The 25,848-nt window shown below is 42.0% G+C and overlaps 4 protein-coding genes across 6 annotated transcripts; 3 read left to right on the forward strand and 1 right to left on the reverse strand.

Annotated features, from left to right (window-relative positions):
- Positions 1-1,464: 1,464 nt before the first annotated feature.
- Positions 1,465-3,547, forward strand: LOC102711976 (WAT1-related protein At5g07050-like). Its single transcript, XM_006654521.3, has 5 exons — positions 1,465-1,754; positions 1,874-1,936; positions 2,063-2,179; positions 2,277-2,703; positions 2,814-3,547. Exons 1-5 carry the CDS (start codon positions 1,558-1,560, stop codon positions 3,231-3,233), a joined length of 1,224 nt encoding a protein of 407 aa, XP_006654584.1. The 5' UTR covers positions 1,465-1,557; the 3' UTR covers positions 3,234-3,547.
- A 6,715-nt stretch (positions 3,548-10,262) lies between these two features.
- On the forward strand, positions 10,263-14,643 carry LOC102712257 (cytochrome P450 98A1). The gene is made up of 3 exons (XM_040524094.1): positions 10,263-10,827; positions 12,785-13,179; positions 13,756-14,643. The coding sequence occupies exons 1-3, from the start codon at positions 10,332-10,334 to the stop codon at positions 14,401-14,403; spliced, it is 1,539 nt and encodes a 512-aa protein (XP_040380028.1). The 5' UTR covers positions 10,263-10,331; the 3' UTR covers positions 14,404-14,643.
- A 675-nt stretch (positions 14,644-15,318) lies between these two features.
- On the forward strand, positions 15,319-19,683 carry LOC102712536 (dr1-associated corepressor-like). Of its 2 annotated transcripts, XM_015837685.2 has the most exons (7): positions 15,319-15,563; positions 16,060-16,138; positions 16,928-17,000; positions 18,081-18,174; positions 18,482-18,595; positions 18,681-18,729; positions 18,924-19,683. In XM_015837685.2, the coding sequence occupies exons 2-7, from the start codon at positions 16,133-16,135 to the stop codon at positions 19,422-19,424; spliced, it is 837 nt and encodes a 278-aa protein (XP_015693171.1). In that variant the 5' UTR covers positions 15,319-15,563; positions 16,060-16,132; the 3' UTR covers positions 19,425-19,683. The 2 variants fall into 2 exon arrangements, with proteins under 2 accessions (XP_015693171.1, XP_006654586.1); XM_006654523.3 differs by lacking the exon at positions 16,060-16,138.
- Positions 19,684-19,763: 80 nt separating this feature from the next.
- LOC102712811 (cysteine proteinase inhibitor-like) lies at positions 19,764-20,917 on the reverse strand. Of its 2 annotated transcripts, none has more exons than XM_006654525.3 (3): positions 20,594-20,917; positions 20,268-20,468; positions 19,764-20,032 (listed from the first exon to the last, which is right to left on the reverse strand). In XM_006654525.3, exons 1-2 carry the CDS (start codon positions 20,867-20,869, stop codon positions 20,274-20,276), a joined length of 471 nt encoding a protein of 156 aa, XP_006654588.2. In that variant the 5' UTR covers positions 20,870-20,917; the 3' UTR covers positions 19,764-20,032; positions 20,268-20,273. The 2 variants fall into 2 exon arrangements, with proteins under 2 accessions (XP_006654588.2, XP_015693172.2); XM_015837686.2 differs by having other exon boundaries at positions 20,273-20,468; positions 20,594-20,900.
- Positions 20,918-25,848: the final 4,931 nt, after the last annotated feature.

Genomic DNA, 25,848 nt, shown 5'->3' on the forward strand with positions numbered 1-25,848 from the left:
TTCTGATAATAACGTGTTCCATCCGTTCTATATTATAAGATTTTTTAAATTTATCTATATATCAATGTATATTATATATATATATATTTATTAACATATATATAAACCTATATAAGATCAGTTTTATAATGTAAGACGAAGAGAAACGTTAACCGTCTAAAGCTGCTTAAGAATTATTACACTTCTTTTGGAAAGATATGTAGTGACCACTTGCTGCATGCTTCTCATCGCGAAGATACATACATGCTCACAGCCTAACGCAAATAAATGAGAAAGAAAATTAACCTATCATAGGTGATTAGAACGTGGACGTGAGGTGCAGGAGCTCAGGCCACACGTCAAGGGGTCATCTTCTGAATCTTTAAAAGAAAAGGTCAAGTTGCATATTTGTAAACATAAAATAATTTACGAAAAAACTTTATACGCGGATTCATAACGATCGAAAAGCTAAAGTTGAAAAATAAACTATAATAAAAAATTAAATCCAATGCTGCCAAAAGATGGGATGCAGAGTGGCTTAGTTTTTTTTTATTGTGACATGGCAGCCAGCATGACTCATCTGGCAACATAAACTCGAAGCTTAGGGCACATTTGGTTGTATTGCCTAAGTGACCTAGCCTAGCAAAGGCAAACCAATTCTTTGCTAGCTAGCTTTGCCTAGGAGTGATAATGACCAAGGCTCTTGGGTCATTTCATAACCTTACTAAACTCTTAAATATTTTTTAATTTAAAACCTATAAAACTTTGGCTCACCCTATTTTAGAGTCTAACCCATAAATTTTGTATAGAAAAACTTAAACCTATTTCCACGGCTAGATTTCCCGTACTCCATATGTTTGGTTGGTTTGCTAACTATAGTTATCACGCATGAATGGACTTTTGCCATTTAAAAAGAGCCAATTTGGCTAGCCCTTGCCGGCGAGACGTTCCTAGCCCTGCGAGTCTAGCTTGCCCCTGGAAGATAACTTACCTTTTTATATCTTTATATAATTTTTAAATAAAGTACTTAAAAAATTAAAGATGTTATTTATTAAAATAAGGATAAAATACTAATTAAGCAAGAGTCTCAGCAGTGTCGAGCTCCAGCAAGCTGCACGGCGTCACATGCTGGTTCTCTGTGTCTGCCGCTGTGCTCCACGTATAAACGCATTGCAAGAACACATACAACTGTGATGATCATTTTTCTTTCCAAAAAAAAAAACTGAATTGTGCTGCTCCTTTTCCCCTAAAAAACTGGTTGATCCGGCGGATTTCTACTCGGAATCCACTAATGGCCATTGAGCAGGAGTACCCAGAAAAAACATTTTGGGGAATATACGAATCCAGCGTTGCAACTGGCCCAGTGGGCCCCACCTTACTCACACCAAATATATCAGAAAAATGACCGAAAAGCCCCTGCCCATAGCCCTATAAAACGGAGAGATCAGCCATGGCCATTTCAGCTCAGCTCAGCTCAGAAGCATCATCTTGTCCTCCCTCGATCTCCTGAGTGAAATTCTGAATCGAAATCAACAGCTACAATCTCAGAAAGGCAAGAACAGTATAGTGACAGCAGCCATGGCTTCCTGCTGCAGCGGCTTCATGGACAGGGCCAAGCCCTACTTCGCCATGATCTGCCTGCAGTTCGGCTACGCCGGCATGAACGTCATCACCAAGGTCTCCCTCAACCATGGCATGAGCCACTACGTCCTCGTCGTGTACCGCCACGCCTTCGCCACCATCTCCATTGCTCCCTTCGCGCTCATCCTCGAGAGGTAATTGCGATATCCGCTATTGTTCTACGTGCGTTTTTCTCGTTCACGTTAAGGCTTTTGGGTGGAACTGGTCGGTCGGTCGGTGACGGAGGGCTGACGTGTCGGTGCAAAAATGGTAGGAAGGTGAGGCCCAAGATGACGTGGTCAATCTTCTTCCAAATCTTCGTCTTGGCGCTGCTCGGGTACGTTTAGTGCAACCTGCAGATTAACTCCATTGATCTGCAAAAGAAAAGAGCAAAGATTTGCAAAAATGATTAGGAGGCAGAGGCATATAGCTTATTTATTTGTTTCATCTTTTGTTGCTGCAGACCGGTGATAGACCAGAACTTCTACTACGCCGGGCTCAAGTTCACCGGCCCGACCTTCGCCTGCGCCATGAGCAACATCCTGCCGGCCATGACCTTCGTCATGGCGGTCATCTTCAGGTTTGGTTTCCGCGACGTCGACCTTGCGTTAGACATAGCCATGAATCCATGGAGAGAGCTGCATGGAGTTGGTTAACGTTTATTGCATGGTGGCCAGGATGGAGAAGCTGGACCTGAAGAAGGTGAGGTGCCAGGCCAAGATCGCCGGAACGCTGGTGACGGTGGCCGGGGCGATGCTGATGACGCTGTACAAGGGCCCGCTCATGGAGATGGCGTGGAGCAGGCACGCCGCCGGCGCCGTCCACGGCGGCGCCGCGGAGGCTCCAGCCGCCGCCGCCGCCGACCTCTCCGGCAGGGACTGGTTCCTCGGCTCGATGTTCGTCATCGTCGCCACCCTCGCCTGGGCCTCCCTCTTCATCCTCCAGACCCACACCATCAAGCAGTACTCGGCGCAGCTCTCGCTCACCACCCTCATCTGCTTCGTCGGCACGCTCCAGGCCGTCGTCGTCACCTTCGTCATGGAGCGCCGCCCCTCCGTCTGGACCATCGGCTTCGACATGAACCTCCTCGCCGCCGCCTACGCCGTAAGTAGTAGCTCGATCGTCTCGCCCTCTCCATGCATCTCCGGCGATAGCTGGCTAGCTAGATTTCTGACGGCGGCGAGCTCGATCGTTCTTGGCTTGTACTTGCGCAGGGCATCGTGACGTCGAGCATCGCGTACTACGTCCAGGGCCTGGTGATCCAGAGGACGGGGCCGGTGTTCGCGTCGGCGTTCAGCCCGCTCATGATGATCATCGTCGCCGTCATGGGCTCCTTCATCCTCTCCGAGCAGATATACCTCGGTGGCGTCGTCGGCGCCGTGCTCATCGTCGTCGGGCTCTACTCCGTCCTCTGGGGCAAGCACAAGGAGACGCAGGAGAAGGAGGCGGACGCCAAACTATCACTGCCAACGTCCAAAGGCGACAACGTCGGAGCCGCAACTCCTGAGACGACGACGACGACGCAGATCGCCGACGTCGGCGCCGGAGACGATGACGACGCGGAGCGCAAGAACCGCCACTCCAGTGGCGTGAGGTCATCATCCTCCAATGGCCGTGGAGCTAGTGCGGTTTGATGGACACCAACTCCCAATAACTTGGCTGCGGCCGTCGTCGCGACGTCGACGTCGCCGTCGCCATGCAGCGCCGTCTCCGCCTTAAGATATATCTGAACTGTTCGTCTACTGCGCGCGCACTAGGAGGACGGTGGCACTAAGGACTCGTTTGGAAATGGAGCTTTTTGGTAGGAAATTTTTGAGGACTTGTTACTGTTTGATTCCCTGAAAAAAAAAACATAAGTATTTGTCACCTTGTCACTTGTTCAGAATGGTGACATCTCTGCTTTTTGTATCATGTTTGATCAAAGCTGCTATGCTAGCTTCATCATCTGTTCATCAGGAGTGTGTTTTGTTGTCAACACTTTTTCTTTACTCTTTCTGCTCGCAAATGCATTTGTTTGGATGCAAGAGTCCTTCAGGATTTTTTCATGTAAAATTTGATATCTTCTATACCTAAACTACCGAGAGATACCATAGGCATATTTGGTAGCCAGCATAGGCTTGGCTCGCATCCTCATATACAGGAACTCAGTAATTTTGAGTATGAATTTTAATATTTAGAGATACTTTTTTGAAGATGACATAATTATATTTCTTTAAGATATAGACATGATTTCACACCACTCTATACTTACTTAAGGACTATAAATTTTTCTTTGGATATAGACATGATTTCTAATGTTTGCCTTTGGGTCTTTGCAGTTCCAACTCTTGTGTCTATATCTGTTTGGTGGTTTCATTGCTGCACCCAACTGGATAAGACTGAATGGCTAATCATTATTGTACAAATAAGGCAGAGTTTGAGTGCCGCAGTTATATAAGTGCACTGCAAAAAGCCCATACTTGCCACAAAATATTCACTAACTGAAAGATCCTTTAAACATCTCCACATCACTGTTACCATACTGCTTGTACAAATGCACGCATGGCGTCACCCAGGAATTTGTCTGATGGGCTTAGATTCAGATTCCACTAAGAATTTAGTGCCAAATTGTTGCTTTCTGGTAACTTGAGCAATCACTTTATAGCTTGAAGGCTAGAACAATTAATCAGAGAACCATGGATGTAGGACACTAGGACTACTTGTGAGGTTAGATAAAGGGTAGTAAAAGGACAGAAATATTGTTTACCACATCTTTTATTAAAGGATTTACAAAAAGAAGTTTTTAAGGACTTACCACCATTATTGATTAGCTAATCATGAGATAGATGGTATTAGGGATAAAAACAGATCGAAAACTAGCTATATCATGTTCGTTTTTATATTTTTTGGAATCGAAATTGAAAACAGAAACTCGGATATGAAAACGAAATCGAATATTTTCAAAAATAAATACGGAGTGAATACTAATACGATAGGATCGAATACAACCCTAGATGGCATGAATTGACTTGTCCATCAAAGGGATAGAACGACTTGTGAACAACTACTGAAGAAAAGATCATATGATGATGTTCATGGATAAGTAAGGACTAGACTATCTGCTTCTAAAAGACTCAAGCTAGCTCAAATAATAAAATCTTCAAATAAAAAATGTGATTAGAATACTGCCCTTATCTTGTAGCAAGAAGAAAGTTGTGGCAAAATAATTGAACAGTATGATACCCCTTCTTAGCAATTTTTTCTATTGTTATTGCCAAGAGATGTATTTTTCTTCCTGATATGCTACCTCTTTAGCACACATAACTCCATCTAGTTATCCTTTTGCTCACTCTTTCTAACAACACTTGCATACTTCTTTAGCTAAAAATGCATTATTAGTTCTCTTTCTAGTGACTCATGCCACATTGCCAATAGCTTGTTGCTGACTTCCTGATATGCATGTACTAGTATAAACTATAAAGTGACATGACGCAGTGAATTTTCACCCCTTCTGTATTGGATCACACTAAGCACAATTAGAAAAAAAAATTGTACTATTCATACTAATTTCTGTGCAAAATCAAAATGGCCCTCGAACTCTATCATGAGTCTGAGAGGGAGAAATACGCAAGTTGCCAACTCTTATAATGAGAAGATCATAAGCACTATATCACTAGATTAATCATCTCTCAACATGTTGAAGTGATCAACATGCCAAATTAGGAATTACAAAATTCATCAAATTTCATGTCTACCAGTGGGTCTTTGTAAGGTATCCCTATGGCCGAAAATTTGGAGTCCGTTTCAAGCAAGCAAAATTCTGTTCAAGTTCAGTGAAAACCACTTCAAATCTCACAATTTTTCGTTCTACACGTCCTAAATGTTTGTCCCATTTTTGCATTCCAAAATGTAAAATCCCTCTCCCACCATGACATGTTTGCTGATGAACAAAGCACCTGCAGGGAAACCACTAACCAACTTTACAGAATCTGGAGAAATGGCCTCGTCCTTTTGCTTTTTGAAGAAAAAAACAAACGAGATATATTTACGAATGAAAAATAATAAATAAATAATTTTTTATGTATGTGTTCTAAGTGATCTAAAAGTAAGCCTAAAAATTAAACTACGATGAAACAACCTTAAAATTAATTTTAAATTTAAGACTGAAAATTTAAATTTTAGCTTATAAGCATAAACGAAATCCAAGGGATTAGGGTGTTTTCATGCGCAATTAGTGGTTTCCTGGCAGGCGCACATAGCAAAAGCAATGCATCCGTTTGTCAGCGATGAAAGCTTTTCACCAAATCCTAAAAACTCCTTTTGCACGACGAATCTACACGGCTGCATCTGCTACAACCTGCATCAGGTAGATATGCATGCCTCCCCATATCATCAGTTCAACACAGCATCGAACTGCATACTTATCTGAGACGATGAGAAGAACATCGCTTTAGTAGCGAGGTGTGCGTGCAACCAGCATGTCTTTTCGTTTCTTTTTATACTTATAAGCTAAAATTTAATTTTTTTACTTTAAATTTAAGTCGATTTTGGGGTTTATTGTATTTTTTTAGCTTTGGACTTTTAGATCGCTAAGATTACATATATAAAAAATATATTCATAAATTATTTTTTATTTATAAATATGATATATGTTTTTTTTTGAATAAGCCAAATAATCACGCCGATGACACCTGAGTAATGAACTAATGATCGATCCCCACATCACCGATCAGTACTTTTTTCTAGAAAAAAGAAGCCCGAAAAATTATTTATGCCGTGTGTGGCAACTGGGCAAGAATTGCTCGCTCGACGACGGCAAGTTGCTGCTTATTCAGGTCTCCCTACTCAGACAGCACCGAGACAACACAGCATTTAGCTTGGCACAGGTACTAAAAGCCAGCTTTATGCCTTTTTTTCTGCCTAAAAATACAAAAAGCGAAGTGTATATTTGTGTGGGAGAATGAGATGCCGTTACGGCAGCAAGGCGCCAGATTGCTCTCTTCTTTTGCTGGCAATGAGTGAGTGAGCGTGAGACCGTGGGATTTTTTATTTTTTAAATTTTTTAGTAAATAATTTTATTACTAAACCTTCTTGGTAAATGTTTTCACCGTCTAAATCTTTTGACGATGTCACTCCGTCTGGCGTGACAGGGCAACGCAGCCACACGAAGTAGTTGGTGTGCAAGACAAGCTAGCTTGACGTGATAATCTTTTATCACGTCAGGAGAGGTGACATGATAGAAGAGATTCAAATGGTAAAACAATATTTATCAAAAACTTAAAACATAATAATAACAAAAAGGATTAAGGCTGTGACCGTGTGAGTTGGGGTTGCAAACTTTGGCATTGACATCTTGCAGATTCAATTGCAGTGGAGGAAAAGGCAACGAGTAGTATGGAAAGCAGCTTGCAGCTAGTGAGTGGTGGCTAGCCTAGGCCAATGGCGGCAAGAGTTCATGCAAGTGACCTAGATGGATGGAAAAGTATTCTAAACCTTCGAGAGGATGTCTTCTCATCTAATACATACTATTTAAATAGTTATCAAAAAATTTTAAAAAAATTATAAAGATATATCATAAAAAACATGCAAGTTCAAATATGACTTCTATAATTCATAACAAAGATAATAAATTGAACTCTGAATAATATACGTATACTCGCAATCATATTTGTTATTTCTGTTATGGATTGTAAAAGTCATATTTAAGCTTACATGTTTGTATAGTGATATATTTTACATTAATCTATCTTTGAAAAACTAATTCTTTTAATAATTATTTAAATAGCAGGGAATAGATAAGGAACATCCCCTCAAGGCTTAAAATTCAGAGCATAGCAGTTAGCATGGAATCTTGGGAAGGGGCTGTGATGTCATGGCTCCGGGGTTAATTTGGGTTTGGCAGATAAGGTATCGTGTCGATTATGGGGTCTGAAGCCAGAGTTAGATATGTTTGTTGTTGTAGATATGAAATGAGCATCTCAAAACTCTCCCACCGTCCCGGTGAAAAGAAAAAGACACGAAAGATTTGCTACTCTTAGATCAGTTTCAATACATAGTTTTATATTATGATTATCAAGACTGTAAACTAGATAATCGAGCCAGATGAGTTTCTCATCTCATAAAACTCACTCATTTAATGATCCTGCCAAATCAGCAATGTTACTGATGTGACACCTTATTTAATATGTATGATATCTTATGAAACATGCATCGAGACTGAACTTAGTATAACGTTTAACAAAATTATCACTTTATAGTTAGTTAGGTCCTAAACAACAAGTGAATGATAAATTATTAAATGTCGTGGACAAAAACTTAAATACGCATGCCCCATTAACTCTACGAAGAACACCAGCTACCAACTGTTAAAGTTCGATCAGAATTTGGGGTTGGATTCTCTCTTGTTGGCACCGGTTAACGTCAACATGTGCACGACACATAGTCTATCAGTTTTTTCGTTTCTGCTTATCCTTAAAAATTATATTTTAAATTTTTAATCTTAAATTTAGAGTTAATTTTAGGTATTTTTATCGAAGTTTATTTTTCAGTCTTACATTTTAAATTGATAAGAATACATATATAAGAATTTATTCATAAATTATATTTCATTTACAAATATGCTATTTAGATTTTTCCATAAAAAAGATGGACAATCACTCTTGACTTACACGTAATCAATACGTAGCATGCACACCTAGAAGCACGGTAGGCTCACTAGGCTGATAATTTTGAGAACCCTAGTCAAATTTATTGGTATAGATTCTTGAATTATATATTGTTTTACTTATAAATTTTATTGTATAAATCATTTATTATCTAAAGTGACATAAACAAACATCATTAACATATCGTTCACCAAGCAGTAACTCTCAAGAGGCACCCAGTCCTCGGTACTGATAAATAACATTGATACTACAATTGAAAAATACTAATGGAAAATTTTCAAACATTTTCTTGATTGTTAGGATCTCTAGGTTGTGACTAGGCCACTTAAGTGGCCCATGGTTAATATTACCTTTGAATCCACAGAAGTGGCCAAGAAGATCGGAGGCCCATGTTTTGTTTGGGCCACATAAGTGGCCCATGGTTAATGCTACCGTTTGAATCCACAAGTGGGCCAGGAGACTGGAAACCCGGTTTTTGGAGGGGCCCAGTTTCAAATTCAGAAGCTTCTGCGCGAAATCCGGCGATTTTTACAATAAACTCCTAGATAATAATCCCAAAAAAGTAACAAACTCCTATAAAAAAAACTTTCTTCGTCGTAAATTACACGTGTGTGTCCTCGTGGTGTCTCTGGTTGTCTTGCACGTGTGTCATCGTGCGATACCGTACGTCCACGAACAGGGTAAGGTCAAACAAGACGCCACGTGTCCTTGCGACCCTCCAGATGAGAAATTTTGGAGAATTATATTCCTTAAAAAAAACAATTCCTATACAAGTTTGCTAAAACAAAGAAATGGCTCTTTTAATTTCTTTGAAGGATTTTAGGATTAACTTAAATCACAGCAATCCAGATGATATCTAACAAGATATTCATCCTCTTGGGGAAAAAATCGTTTTCATATATTTTTCCTGTGCTCTATTAAAATAGCTATCTCTACGGTTTTTTATGTATTTTTATCTATAGAATTTCAGGATGCAAGACACTTAATCCTAGCTCTTTTTTCTATCTTTGTTTGTGTTTCGAATACCATGCGATCAAAAGGAGAGTACAGACCATGCACCAACTGGGAAACCAGGCCGTAGATCCGGTGGCCCCACAGGAATCAGGCCCACAGTACCGCACCACGACCCATCTCTCACCAAACACCAAACCAACGTACCAACTGTATGCAATGGAAAAAAACACAGTTTAAACTATGGAAGTTTTACGGTAGAGTATGATCCAAACTTCTGCAAAATTTGCATGGTTTCTACTTCCAATTAGAGTACTAAACTAGTTATTTCACGCAAATCAACACAAATCTTGTAAAGGAGTCGTTCCAGTATAAGGACACGTAGCCCGTGAGCGGGAATTTTAGATTAGGTTATTTGAGATATTAAGTTTTTTAAGTTGAGCTAAGCTTCTAATTAAAAAATATTGGATATATTGGGTTGATACCAAGATTGAGGAAAAATAATCCTTCTCTCTCCACAAAAAAGTAGTCATTCGATTTTATTTATTTATTTTGCAAAATTTTGGCATTTTGGAGTGAAAAAATGGCTTTGGTCAACAGTATTTGAGATTCAAGTCCACTCCAAGCTTCCAAACCAGCAGCAGCACCTGGTATCAACCCCCAGTGGTTGGTGAACCCTTCCTTGGTCTTGTTAGAATTTAAGCAATAACAGCTTGAACAGTCTGGACCTGGCTCCCCACTTCACCCAAGCACTTTGCACTAAGTCACTAACACACAACTAACCCCATGTTTTATTTAAAAAATAACACTAGTAAACACTAAATAATATTAAAGTATGCCCCAAACACATTGTTTTTCTCTGACACCGCTAGTAATCCACCCATTTATAATTCTCAATAAGAAAAAAAAAAGAAACGGGAGAAAAATCGCAGTGGAAACGAGAGAGAAGAGAATGGGAAAGGTCAGTGTGTGGGGCCCACCCACCTACCGCCAACTTGCCCCCCTCCCGAAATCCGTAGCTTTCCGGCGAGTATAAATTTGGCGGAGCTCGCGACGCCGCTTCCACCACCAACCCCCGCAAAGAGCAGAGGGAGGCGGGCTCGCCGGAGCATCACCGTCAGCGCCGCCGTCGCCGCCATGGACGTCGTGTCGCTGCTGCCGTTCGCGCTGGCGCTGGTGGCGATCCCGATCTCGCTGGCGCTGCTGGACCGGCTGCGGCTGGGGCGCATCCCGCCGGGGCCGCGGCCGTGGCCCATGGTGGGGAACCTGCGGCAGATCAAGCCCGTGCGGTGCCGGTGCTTCCAGGAGTGGGCGGAGAGGTACGGCCCCATCGTGTCGGTGTGGTTCGGGTCGTCGCTCAACGTGGTGGTGTCGACGTTGGAGCTGGCCAAGGAGGTGCTCAAGGAGAACGACCAGCAGCTCGCCAACCGTCCCCGGAACCGCTCCACGCAGCGCTTCAGCCGCAACGGGATGGACCTGATCTGGGCGGACTACGGCCCGCACTACATCAAGGTGCGCAAGCTCTGCAACCTCGAGCTCTTCTCCCCCAAGCGCCTCGAGGCCCTGCGCCCCATCCGCGAGGACGAGGTCACCGCCATGGTCGAGTCCGTCCACCGCGCCGTCACCGAGCCAGGTAAGCAAGCTCACAGCGAGATCGCCCCCCCCCCCCCCCCCCCTTTCACATGTTTCACTCCCTGGCCACTAGGAATTTAGGGTTCCGTAATTCTAAGCAAGGAGAGGGTGCTTGGTGCAAACGGGTGGTATTTTTGTTCCTAAGGTATCAGTTTGGTTGGTGGTGGTTGTGGTGTCCTTGTGTTTGGTGGGTTGTCTCCGGTGACGAATTGTTCTCTCGTGTGTTGACTCCCTCAGCTAACCTGTGTTGCCTACTTGCCTGGATCATCAGCAATGCATAGTTGTTTGCCGGTGTCATGTGTTCAGTTTGCATCGGTCCTTGAGGGTAATGCCAATTTGTGGTCTGCCATTTCGTAGGCTGTGTGGATTGGGCACTTTGGTAGTGGATCCAGAGAAAATGTCACATTACTGGTATGGTAGGCTAGCTCTTTGCCGATCTGGTGGAAGAATAAACTAATAAGATGAGTTGAATTGCCTCGAGTGGGTGCATTTCTCTGAGACGGACCACATGGTGAGCACGTTGCTAGAGAGCCAGGAAAGCTAAACTGAAATGTCGGTACCATGAAACCAATAGTGATCACGTCTGGTCATTTGTAACACTGACTGCTGAGAGACATTGTCCATGGGGTTTATTTTTTATGAGCCATAGTTCATGTCAACATATCTTGGTAATTGGTAAAGCTATACTAGTAATGTGGGTTTCTATGAATTTCATTATACGCGGGGTTGGTAATCTTGATTTCCCATGCCATTTAAGCTTTACGTGAAGATAGTTTAGTGTTTTCTGCATTATTGTTCATTAAGGCATTTCTAATCTCCCTAGGCCGCGTTCGTTTGGATGGCCGGTAAGTTAACTTACCCTGGCGCGGAAAACGTAATAATTGATTAGTACATGATTAATTAATTATTAAATATTAAAAAATATAAAATATATTAATATGATTTTTAAAATAACTTTCCTATAGAAATCATTTGCAAAAAATACACCGTTTAGCAGTTCGGGAAGCGTGCACGCGGAAAACGAGACGGATAAGTTAACTTATTGGGAGGAACCGAACGCAGCCCTAGTGGACTTAAACCATGTGATTTTCTTTTTTCTACATATGTTTGCTCTGTTCTCTGCTATTGTTAGCATGCTAGTTTAGCCCCTCATATGAAGTACTGTATTTGCAGTAATGTGACATCTTGCTAGTTGAAACAATACTATGCTATTTAGGCTTCTTACTGGTATGGCAAGCATTCTCTTTTGCTTTTATGTTTTACCAGTTTGACAAACACAAGAACCTGTTTGGCAACAACCTTGCTTGAACCGGTTGACAATATTAGTTTTTTCTTTTCTTTTGAAATATTCATCAATTTTTATAGCATTGGAGTTTCACGGACTAAAATTAATAAGCTTTCCTTATGTGCTACACCCCTCTGTCTCAACTGCAGTGACACAGCCTATCAGCGACTTTTTCCAATTTATATCTGACTTCGCATTCAATTTTATGTTCAACTTGTGTTGCTGTTTCAATGTAGTCCTCTTGTGTTTTTGAATTTAGTTTAGGAGAATTAAGCTAGAATGTTTAGAAAAATAAATGCACTGCTTTACATGGGTACCAACAAACTCTGTTCTTCATTGAGTGGACACTGTATTCTGTTGTTTGTTTGTTTTATGTTCTGCTGTTTTCATAGAAGAATCCGTGGTTTATGTACCCATATTTTCTATATATGTCAATTGCAGATCAATCCACTAGCTGATGTGTTACAGCATATTAACATAAGTTAGCAAAGCTATTCAATTTTTATCCTCTTGTCCAAAAGCCATGGTGGTCGAACTCAAGAAAAAGGGGGGAAAAAGTATACTGTGCATGGCATACAATAACAGAACAGTAGTTACCTAACCACATTTAGAATCATTTCGCAATGGAATGAAAATTTTAACTAATTAGTCATTTATCATATGCTATTTTCAGGGAGTGAAAATAAGCCAATCTTAGTGAAGAATCACCTTGCTATGGTGGCCTTCAACAATATAACAAGGCTAGCTTTTGGTAAGCGGTTCATGAATGCAAATGGTGAAATTAATGAACAAGGGCGTGAGTTTAAGACTATTGTCAACAATGGAATCAAGATTGGTGCATCTCTTTCTGTTTCTGAGTACATTTGGTATTTGAGATGGTTGTGTCCACTTAATGAGGAGCTTTACAAGACCCACAATGAGAGAAGGGATCGGCTGACCAAGAAGATCATAGAAGAGCATGCGAAGGCCCTCAAAGAGAGCGGTGCCAAGCAGCACTTCGTGGATGCTCTGTTCACTCTCAGAGAACAGTATGACCTTAGTGACGACACAGTTATTGGACTTCTATGGGTATGTTGGATGTTCCTTTCTCGCTGATTATTATCTATCTTCTTAAGTTCCTTTTGTTATCCTTTTTCAGATAAGATATCCTGTTAATATCGATGCCCTCCCAGTTCTTGCATTCTTTGCACACATGTTAGATATCATATTTCAAGGTCATAGAATATTATTTTTACTCTAGCCAGATTTGGTACATAGTTTGTGTGGCATGTCATTATCTTAAAGTTGGTGAAATCTGGTGGGATTTAGAAAAGTTAATGTTTACTTTCTAGTTGGAAGTTTGGTTGTGTTTTATGGTTGCAATCACCCACCTACTAAAAACGCGAGAAAATTGGAAAGCTCAAGACCACTTAGCTAGTGGCGACAACTAGAAGCTTTCATTGAGTAGTGCATTTCCCTATCTTCCATTCCACGTGGATAATTTTCTTTTCAAGTTTATTCAGACTAGGAAATGAAGACCACAAAAGGAGTGGAAAAACTCACTGTCTAATAATTGCGCTGTACCTGAAATTCCAGTCCTGCTAACTCGATTGTGTAATTGTGTTCGTGAATTCTCACCACCTCTGATTCGTTCCTCATGTTCAGGACATGATCACTGCTGGAATGGACACAACAGTGATATCGGTCGAGTGGACGATGGCGGAGCTGGTCAGGAACCCCAGGGCGCAGAAGAAGCTGCAGGAGGAGCTGGACCGTGTCGTGGGGCGCGACCGCGTCATGTCGGAGACCGACTTCCAGAGCCTCCCCTACCTGAACGCCGTCGTCAAGGAGTCGCTCCGGCTGCACCCGCCGACGCCGCTCATGCTCCCCCACAAGGCCGGCACGGACGTCAAGATCGGCGGCTACAACATCCCCAGGGGCGCCAACGTGATGGTGAACGTGTGGGCGATCGCCCGGGACCCCAAGCTGTGGAGCAACCCGCTGGAGTTCAGGCCGGAGCGCTTCCTGGAGGAGACCGTCGATATCAAGGGCAACGACTTCCGGGTGCTGCCGTTCGGCGCCGGCCGCCGCGTCTGCCCCGGCGCGCAGCTCGGCATCAACCTCGTCGCCTCCATGGTCGGCCACCTCGTCCACCAGTTCGACTGGTCCCTCCCGGCGGGCACCCGGCCGGTGGACGTCGACATTATGGAGTCCGCCGGCGTCGTCACGTTCATGAACACGCCGCTGCAGACCATCGCCAAGCCTCGCCTCGACAACCCGCAGCTGTACAAGAGGTTCCCCGCCGACATTTGAAGTGAAACAGTAGCACATCACTTGCTGCTTCTGCTGGTTATACGGTTACAGACCTGCTGCTTTCACCCCCACTATAGCTCATGTTATTGTTGTAAAATTTGAGGAGTTAACTGCGTAAAGTTGTCAACGAGCATATCGTTTTGTAATTTGTACAATATGCCCACGTACTTAAGGTGTCTTGTCCAGATAGAATTCTCTTACACAGTTAACACAGCAATAATCACTTTGATTTAATCTGCATTCTATTTTCCTTTCCATTTTTTCGTTAGAAACAAAGATAAATAAAATTATGATGATAATGTGACGTGGGGGCGACCTTATCTCAAGGCACGCCCAAATCGTCCGCGGTTGTTACACCAAAAACTCCCCCAGATAAAGCAAAAGCCCCCAAAGAGGCAGGCACGCCCCGCGACGCGCTCCCAGCCGTCGGATCCATCCGGAGCCCCGGGGAAACGGACGGCGGATAGAGACGCCAACGCCCTCACGCCTCTCCCCCTCTCTCCCCTCACACCAAACGGGAATAGCCCAGAACGTGGGACCCACACCCTCTCCGGATAGATAGAACCGACGGCTGACGTGTACCGGAACGCGCAACGCGGGGGAGGGGGGGGGTTCGGGAAGTCTAACTTACGTGGGGCCCACACCCTCCCCTTTTAGATCCGCGCGCTGAGGTCACCGCACGACGCGTCCGTGGACCCGGTCCATCGGCATAGGCCGGTGTAGACCGTCGGGCGGGGCGGCCTCGGTGCATGCACCGGGTCTAGGCTAGACCGACTCTGGGTGGGTGGGTGGGGTTCCGTCGCTTTGCCCGATTCGGCCGGGGTTCCGTCACTGGCCGAGCGATTCAGGGAGGGTCGAAAAAAAACTTGTGTTTCTTTTATTTATTTATTTATTTTATTTGCGTAAAAAAGGGTTAAAAATCCTAGTAACGGAAACCCTAATCCCCAAAATGAGAAATCGATTCGATTCGCTATTTAATGTGGCGTGGTTTTCTTCTCCGATCCGATGTCCCTCCCCCGCTCCGGCCCCCGCATCGATCGAGCTCGCATCCGCGCGCGGTGGTGTTCCCCCACCGGGGGAGGCTCTTGTTCGCCGTTGGGTGGTGATTCCGGCGCTGGGTCGACGCCATGAGGAAGAAGCTGGACACCCGCTTCCCCGCGGTAGGGTTCATGCTTTGTGCGATTTTTTTTCCTGGAAGTTACTGTATTGTTGCTCGGGCGTAGATCCTGCATGCGCGTATAGATTTTGCGGGCATGATTGGTATGTTTTTTCTTTAATTTTTTTATTTTTCTGTTTTTATTTTGTGTGCCTGATATCATGTGTTTGATGCATGCATGCCTGTGTTTTCGGTGGATAGGTTTTGCTAATAATTTGATGCGCAATGTAATTACGATTCATGTCTGGCATTTTATCTCTTTTGGTGGGCCTCGCCCATCCACGTATCAGGATTTTTTTTGTTGCTGTTGAATTTTGCCAGTTTTTCCCTGTGTGTTTGTGAGCATGATTAGATTATTTTGTTTCAACAATAGCTTTAGTGAGGAAGGTAATGAAACTGCGGATTGGGGTAGGTGTGATTTTGTAATGAAATTGGATTGTCCGATGCACATATTTAAATTCTGTGCTCTGATTAATGCCTTATTGGTAACTATGATGCAGAAAAGTATGATGTAGAGGTAGCTACTGGGTATCTGAAGATTCCTGGATCCAGTACTTGTACTAGTCCTCATGGATGAGGGTGCCTGATTTGCTTATCCTGAGAAATTTTCGGTTAATTTGTTGCATATTTGCATGGGTTCTAATAGAGTCTGTTGCATGTGGTTCCACCTGTGATGATTAAATATCTAGGTTATGCTCCTGAGCTTAATAGGTAAAATTTGTTTAGTTGCCGATATGCATTAACAGTTTACCAAATAATACATTATTCATGATTTATTATTGCCAATCTAATCGTCACTGTTATTAGTAAAGAAATTTCAATGCGTGTTTTGCGGTTCTGCTATTAGTACGGACCACCAATCATGTAACTCTTGTTTCACACTTGATATGACAATCTAAATTAATTGCTTACATTCAGATATTTGATGCATTATATTTTTCCTTAGGTGGCTGTTCCCTCATTTTGTCTATGACGAATGTAGGACTTTCTACTATAAATAAAGAATAATCGTACACTGTTTATGTTCATGGTGTATTGCATTATTGCATAGTGTTATCATGAACAACTATACCACTGCAGTTTTGCTGTACAACAAGTGGTAGCTAAATCTCTGTATGCTTAAGGCCTTAAATTCTTTCATGAGGAGATGCCTTCTTAATTAACCTTTGCTCTTACAAGGGCATGCAGAATCCTTTTTAAAATATACTAGGACCAATCCTTATAATCTTATATAACAAACCTTTAAGGTTGACATGGTCTAAATATATTTTTGTTATAACTTTAAAAATTGCATGGATCAGATTCTGTATTACTACAAGTGTTCTTTCTGACGACATTGTTCTTTTGTGTAATCTGTCATTGTTGCAGCCTCGGATAAAGAAAATCATGCAAGCGGATGAAGATGTTGGCAAGATTGCTTTAGCTGTACCTGTTCTAGTGTGTGAGTTTTCCTTCTCTTTAGAGTATTTTCTTATGTATAGCTATTTAGCTTTCTGTAACTTATGAGTGTTCAGTTGAGAGGATCATAGTTATTTTCACTACAGACTGCACTCCTTTCTTCCATTAAGAGTTATTAGCTTATATTTTAAAGGCCAAAACATATGCGCCTTGGGAGTCTACGTAACAGAACATCTTTTCAGTTTGAAACTTAAAAACATGCTGACTGCAAAGCACCATTTATTTATTATACTGTCAGGAAAGACAGATCAAAACTGGCCATTAGTGTTGATTAATACTGCAAGGGATGTTAAATCTGGATTGTGAACGTGAAACCTTTGGGCTGGTGAAATAACATACTGAAACTGAGTGCATTTGTAGATGTTTTAAACAGCCTTATGCCCTGTGCATCATCATTAATCATGTAAGCCTATTCTCCTTTTAATCTCACATTCCATGTCAGGTGCACTATTAGTCTACATCTCTGCCCTATTAGAATCGACCAGAGGCTATACTAATGTGTGCGTGGACGTTTTTTTTCTTTTATCCCCTGATTGCATCTGGCAATCTTTTGGTTAGTCATGGTGGTAGAAGTTGGGGACCAACTGGGTTAGCATTGTTCGTTGGATTAAGAATCACAGTTAGATAAGATGGGGGTTAAATTTGGTAAGGTATGGCCGGGGTGAGAGATTTGGCAGAAAACTAGGAGTGGGAGATGTGCACCATTAAAGAACAGTAAAACCAGTGGAGAAATTACAGATACTTGCCTTTATGGCAAGGCATAGATTAAGTAAAATGATATGGATATGTCCATTGGAAGGTATAGACTTATTTTACTTATTTGCAATTGAGAGCTTTATTTTCTCTTCTGCTATGTATGCTTTTGTTTTCTTCAATTGATTGTGCCTTTTAAACATTGCCATAAGATTTGGCTTGATCTGTAGCTAAGTATATTCTTCACTTTGACATGTTGACAAACATGTTTTCTATCTGATTCGATTTGATCTATTATATGATTTGTTTTATCAATGCATGCATTGATCTTTCAGACTTTCACATATGTCTTTGATGTTCACTATTGCAGCGAAAGCATTGGAGCTGTTTCTGCAAGACTTGTGTAATAGGACATATGGCATTACAGTGCAAAGAGGGGTCAAGACTGTGAGTTCTTCTCATTTGTAAGTTCCCTTTACCTTCCATGTTTTTTTTGCTGAACCAATGGAGCTATATTTCCATGTCATTAGTTTTTCTTTTTGTTAATCATACATTGTTATTTCAAATTATCCACTTCTCTTCTTTCTTTGGAAGTATCATTCTCGTGAAGTGCTTTTGCAAGTTTTCTGAGTTATGTGCTACTGTCATTAATCATATAGTCTGTTATTCCTGTACATCGTGTAGTCTAGAAATCCTAGAATGGATTTTTTTGCTGAACCAATGGAGCTATAGGAGATACAATATTAATTCAGTATTTTTTGGCATTTTCAGGAAACAATGTATACATAGTTATAATGTTTATGATTTCCTGAGGGATGTCGTCAGCAAAGTTCCAGACATGGGTACATCTGATGCTGGTGTTGATGATAAACTTGGCAAAAGGAGGTAAAGTAAAAACTTTGGTTTATTAGTGTCTAATATATTCAAACAAACTTTTATTCATTGAACTTTAATGAGTGTATTTCATCAGGAAAACTGCTGAAGATGACAGTGAGGAGGAATCAAAGCGGACAAGAAATGTTAGTTTCTCCATTCTCTTTACCTTAATGTGGATTTTGCGCATTTCTCGATTCCTATGCCCCTTTTGCATGCTTAGTATTTGTATCAAGAATTTAAAGAATTCTTTGCCGCGGTCATTCAGTTCATATATAATTAAAACATGATCACCTTTGATTTTCATCTCATTTGCTAATAATGCTGTGTGTGCATGTAGGAGGCAGCAAACCACACAAATAATGGTAGAGGGCGTGGAAGGGGTCGGGGAAGAGGCCGCCGTGGTGGGCGTGGATCTGAGAGGGAGATTCTATCCGCTTATGAAAAATTTGAGGAGAATCATGAGTTTCCTCCAGGCGAATTTAGTAAGCCTGTCGAGCTTAAGGTAGATGTTTCAGTTGATGGTACAGAAGCAAATGAAGCAAAGGAGGTTACCCCATTAAGCAATGCAAGGGCTTCTCTAAGGAACATTGACTTAAATATAGATCTAACTGACTATGATGATGAGGATTCAGCGCCACCAGAGGTCCAACCTTCAGCTCCGGCAGTGGGTGTCCTTACAGCCTCTTCAGGACCACCTGTTTCAGAGGTGAAGGAAGAGGCAAAGACCAAAGATTTACTGGGATGGCAGCTGCCTGAGATAAACATGGACCCTGTTCAGTTTGCCTTGTCCTCAAACCATAGGTTAGAGGAGGATGAGGATTATGACAATGAAGAATGATAACCTGCAAGCTAGCTTCCCTTTTAGGATAAGAAGCTGAAAGGTAGACATGACTCTTTTTGTCTATTGTACATCATGTTAGCCCAGGTTAACTCTGTAGCTGCTCTTGTATAATATGTGTGCCTGTTGAAGCTGCAGTAGTTTAGGATGTTACAGAAGTTTATCGATCGATAGCTAGCAACTATGTTGATAGATTCATCAGTTGTACATCCAATCTGATCCCCAGTTTATGATAGGTTGCAATGCTTCTGTTTCATTGGCTATTGTCTACCTGTTTGGTATTGTATTGCTGAATTCCCGGTGCGATTTTTCTCAGGATGCTGTATGTATTTAACCGTGACAGTGAACTTGCAGCCAGTTTCTTTCATTCTCACAAAGGTGAAAGATACAGATGCAAGCGCTGATTACAACATTGAAGCAAGCAATTGCCAAGGGGCACCAACCAGAACGCAAAAATACTAGTAACACAGTGCATTACATAACTGGAATCATGTGTATTACATCTGGTAGTAAGCAGCATGTCTTATTCATCATATCACACCTATCCAGCGAGGCCAATACTAGATCGCAAGCCACATGCTTCAGTAACCAGACGACGGTATATGCACCTGAAAATCATGAGCACTGGAATGATCAGTCTCCTGACAATGATGATGAGCCACTACAAGAACAAGAAATGGTCGAAAAGAAGTGTAAATGATCGGTCTCCTGACAGTGATGATGAGCCACTGCAATTTGCAAAAAGGCAGAGTGATTATGCTGTGCGGTTTTGCGATTTCGTCGCTTCTGGGAAACAAGAAATGGTCGAGAAGGAAGTGTGTTGATTTGGTGTTTTTGTTTTACACTACATTAGGCGTCGGTGTGTTCGACGGGCTTGAAATCCTGGAGCTGCTTGAAGTTCTCCCACGCCCTCTCCCACACCTTGGCCTCGTACAGCTTCTTGGCGCCGCCGGCCTCCTTCGCCTCGATGGTGAAGTAGTGCATGAATCCGCCCACCACCTGCTGCCTCACCTTCACCACCCTCTCGAACTCCAGCGCCGCGTTCTGCGCATTCACGCACGGAGGGGAGAGATTCAAATCATCCGTCACAATTTCTTTCACGAGGCGATCTGGGTATGATGGCTAATCTTCACAATTTTCAAAAGGTTTTTTAGGTTTGGCGGTCTTACGGCCTTGCTGTTGTGCTCGTCGACGGCGAAGCGGGCGAGGTCGATGGTGCGGAGGTCGTTCTCGTGCCCGGCGGGGGCGTCGAAGATGCCGCCCACCATCGGCCCGTGCGGCCGCTCGTGCTGCGGCTGGCCAGCCTCCTCGGACATCGCCGCGACGGTCCGGCGGGCGGTCGCTGAGCCGCGACCGGCGGAGACGGCGGGGAGACGAGGCGAGGGACGACGACGACCGACACCAGCAGCAGCGAGCACCGATTCCGCGACACGAGATGCGCGCATATGCTAATCAAGTGGGCGACGAGCGAGACCCTTTCTTTATAGCGAACGGGCAGAGAGGAGGATTGGGACATTGGGTTTCTTTTCCTTTCCTCTCCGCATTGATCTCGCCACGTCGCTTTGACGACGATGCGTCGGATGCTTAACATGGAAGGCAGGGTGCCGACGAATCTAGCTGCGTTTAGCAGGTGAAATGGAAATTTTTATGTGTCATATCAGACATTCGATCTGACGTCGAAAGAAATTTTTTGATAAGAATGAAAAAATGAATTTTACGGTTGGCATGGAAACCACAAGACGAATCTTTTGAGCCTAATTAATCCGTCATTAGTACATATAGGTTACTATAGCACTTATGGCTAATCATGTACTAATTAGACTCAAAAGATTCGTCTCATGATTTCTCACATAACTGTATAATTAGTTTTTCGATTTATCTATGTTTGATACTCTATTTAGACTACTAATTAGGCTCAAAAGATTCGTCTCATGATTCCTCACATAACTGTACAATTAGTTTTTCGATTTATTTATGTTTGATACTCTATTTAGATGTCCAAAAATCTAATGTAATGTTTTTGGGCGAAAATTTTTTTAAACTAAACAGGGCCTAAATTGGGACAGGCGCGCTACAGGTAGAGCATTGTACTACCAGACTACCTGTCTGCGTAATTGACGATGACAATGGGTGAAATATTATCTGATTACTTAATGCCGCTTGAATTTGACGAATCTAGCTGTCATCACTGGAGGTTGATCTCGCTGGTTTTCGTTGGCAATCATCGCACCCTTCCTCGCCGTCATGTTCTCCCTCCATGACGTTCTGAACTGCGTTGCAACCAACGAGGGCAAGCTCGCCTTCACTCTCATGCTCATGCTCATGGAAGCTTATGACGCTGGCAAGCCATATGTTGCCTTCGCCAATAATGTCTTCATCGACGTGAAGCAAATCTTGAAGGAGGGTTGGCGCATGAAAAACTGGTGACCTCGTGCACGGCGCCGATGAGGCCACCATCTTGTCAAATGCCAGCCATAACATCCAGCTGAAGTTGGTAATGCTTTGTCTCCATCGTTGCCATCCAGCCTCTCTCGAGTGCAAGGTTAGTTGGATTTCAGGTGTAGTTTCCATTTCCTTGCTTTGCAGCAGTAACCATGTTGAGCGTATCGTTCGGGTTGAGCATCGACTGAATGCGGTCAATCGAGCCCAACAAGCAAGCGGCAGGCCCAGCCAGGCCGGCCCCCCTTTACGTACGAGCTGCGAGCGAGCCCGCGAGGCAGCTTGGCCCAGCCCGTATACCAGACTCGCATAGAGTGGTTCGTGGACCCAAACACCAACGATTCATTCAGCGAGCGCACGCACGACGCCATCTCATCATCATGTGCTGCTGCTAGTCAAGGGTGGGAAGTGGATGCCCACGACGACGTCGTCACGTCGACCTCTCTCTCTCTCTCTCTCTCTCTCTCTCTCTCTTGTGAATTGCCACCACGCCGTCCCCACTTGGCTGCGGCTGCTGCTACTGCTCACCAACCATTTCCGGCTTCGCGTCGCGTGGAGCAGACGACGACGTCGCCATCACGCGCCCGGGCACCACTACTACTACTACTACTACTACTCCGGGTCGCAGGTCTCGACCGGGCCATCCCACCAAACCGCGTCGTGGCGTGGGTTCCCTCCCCTTCGATTCTGTTCTGCCTCCGGGACAACGGCACGCGTCTTGCAGCATTGCACTGCCCTCTCGCGGGAGCAAGCAGAGGGGAAGATTACCCGGAAAAAAAAAAGTCAAACTATATATTTATCAATAAAATATATATATATATTATTAACGATCTAAAAAATCATAATGAATAATAAATTTTGGGATAAAAATATCAAAATTAATTTAAAATGTAAGACTCAAAATATAAGGTTAAAATTTTAATTTTTTCCTTACAAATATAGGTAGAAACGAAAATATGGGTGTGACAAGTGAGAACGGTCGTATTCTAAAGTCTTCTCCACTAAGTTAAACGGTATATTTGATGGGAAAAAAATATATATAAGATAGTTAATAAATAACTAAATTCATAGTTCAAGATTATGAAAATTATATTTGATTAAGTATATATAAATTATGTTTTTTTTGTTTTACGTGTTTATGGAAAGCTCCAGCTAGAAACGCGGGTCTTGTGCGGCCTCTTCCGCTTTGAGTTGCAGGGTTGGGCACGGCAAGTGTGTGTAGCTGGCTGGGAGGAGGAAATCGCTTTGACTCGGCACCAACCATAGCACGCACTCCGGCGGAATTGGTTCGAGCGGCTTTTGGCTTCAGTTTACGGCTTTTTGCGACGAATGGACCATGATGTGGCACATATTGCGTACTACCTTCGTCCTGAAATAGATTATTTTTCGTTTTTTCGTATCCAACATTTGACCATTCATTTTATTTAAAAAATTTGTATAAAAACTTTTAAAATAGCCACGCATAAAATACTATTTATGTTTTATTATTTAGTAAGAACAAAAATATTAATCGTAAATTTTTTTCAAATAAGACAAATGGTCAAATATTGGACACGGAAAAACAAAAATGATCTTATTTTGGGATGGAGTTAATAGGCAGCATACTTCCACTGGATTTTCTTTACGTCTACTTTTTTTCTTTACCTTATACTTATAAACTAAAATTTAAAATTTTAACCTTAAATTTAAAATTAACTTTGGATTTTTTCCATCGTACTTTATTTCTAGAATTATATTTAAGATTGCTAGGAACATATATATATATATATATACACCTTAGATTTTTCCTCTTCTTTTACGCGTACTTCCTAAACAATTAAGTTGTATATTTTCTTTGAAAAAGTTATATAGAAAAGTTCATCATTTGATCTTGATAGAGTAGATTTTTAACTTGGTAATAGTTAATTTTATCATTTATATTATTAAATAGCTCTTATGAAAGTAGATAATCTTTCAGTTTTCCGCAAAGCCATAATATTGTGATACTGTATACAAGATTTGGGGGCTTCTACAAGCAAAGTATTTTTTGTCTCTGGATGCTACCAATGACAATCTTTTTTATATAGACTCTATAAGCTCATTTGCACTGGATGGTACCATCTTATCTAATCAGCGCATCTTAAAAAAAGTTATTAGCGTATGATTAATTAAGTATTAGCTTTTATAAACATAAAAATGAATTAATCTGATTTTTTAATAACTTTCATATATTTTTTAAAAAAATATACTATTTAGCTATACGGGAAGCATGCACCGGAAAAAAGATGAAAAATTTTTCGTCCGTGGTCACTTGCAAACGAGTCCTCTGACTCTGTTCCGCATATGATTATTCCATCCGCATCTTAATTTTCAGGGCTCAGCGGGATGGCTGGCCAACCGGTGAATGTGACACTGTTAGAGGTAGCGTGCACATGGTGATGAAATGGAACATGGAAACAACGTGTTTAAGGAGCCATGTATAAACCACAGTATATAACGGCCGGGGCCGCTGAAGAGGATGGTTTTGAGAAGATAGCTAATCTCACCATCATAAGAAAGAAGAGGAGCGATCATATTCATATTCACAGGGCGGGTAGATAGTCCCTCTCTACATACTGTAGGAACCTTGCCATTTGCTGGAAAAGGGTTAGGTGCGGCAATACCACTCTGCCCGGAAACCATCGTGTCAGGCTGTCCTAGCCTCCCCCGAACGCGTCAAAGCGTGTGTTTTCGTTAGCTCGATTATTCATTGATTTTTGTGACCGGTTTTTCAGAAAATACTAAACGATGTATTTTTAAAACATTATATGTATATAACTTTGTTGTCTCGTATTTATAAACTATATTTTAAATTTTTATTAATTAATTTTATCGTTTACTTATTATATCACTATAAAAACACGTAATTTTTATCGTTTACGTATTATATCACTTTTTGCCCGGATAACCAGGCAGAGAGCCCACGAAAACAGCTCCAACTCCAAGCAAGGGATACATCTCCATCAATGCCAAACCGCTAGCGTAACGAGTCGGTGCAGAATTTCGCCCTGATTTCTGTCCTTTTTTTCCCTCCCGGCAGCTAGCAGCAGCAAACTACTAGCATGATAATGTTTCAACGCAGTAGTTACAATAAACTGCTATAAGCACGTTAGTTAATTAAACTGTTCACCAATCAGCTTCTTGATCATTGGTGCAGCTCTCATTTGAGTCGTTCTCGTGACAGAGAAAGAGTTGTCCTTACTGCTTTGTTCTTACTCGAATGAAGGAGAGTTTTTGGACTCTTCCAAAAAAAAGGAGAGTTTTTGGAGATGTAAATGAAACCAAGCTGTATGAAAGTTAGTAGTTAGCAATTCATTGGTTGATAAGAGTTAGGCCTAATAGTGTAGTTAGTAGAGTACATGAGAATATTTTTCTTTTTGCTCCAATTACTGGTAAGAGTAGTGTGTGTGAGCTACTACTGGTTGCTATCACTACATTCAGACACAACCATACCATTGTGTTCTGAACCTTTGACATATTCTACAGTTAATCAGGGCCTAAAAGCTTAAAAAACTAAGCAGAGATCCACCGACTCGTGAATGACTGACCGATTCGTCGTGAAAACTGATGTTGTTTTGACTTTTCATACACTACAATGTTATCGGTAGGAGATTTGCTCTGATCCAACAAAAAGTACCTCGAGATATCAGTATTCTCGAGGTACCAAATCATTTCTCACCATTGAATCTAGTTGAGTAGAATGTGCACGGTTAGATCGAACGATCAGAAAAAATTTGGTACCGCGAGTTACTGGTATCTCGAGATACTTTTTGTTATTTTTTGTTGGACTGAAACAAACATCTATCTGTAATATTGACTTGCAGGGGTAAAATAATCTATACTGCCGAAATATTTATACATGTTACGAGTATTTGTTCAGTTTTTCTCGGCCTACAAGGCCGATAGAATTTTTGGAAGTTTACAACACAAGATTCTCCTGCAGAATACGAATATGACAATACTAAAT

The sequence above is a fragment of the Oryza brachyantha genome, chromosome 5, assembly GCF_000231095.2.
Source record: "Oryza brachyantha chromosome 5, ObraRS2, whole genome shotgun sequence".
Lineage (NCBI taxonomy): Eukaryota > Viridiplantae > Streptophyta > Magnoliopsida > Poales > Poaceae > Oryza > Oryza brachyantha.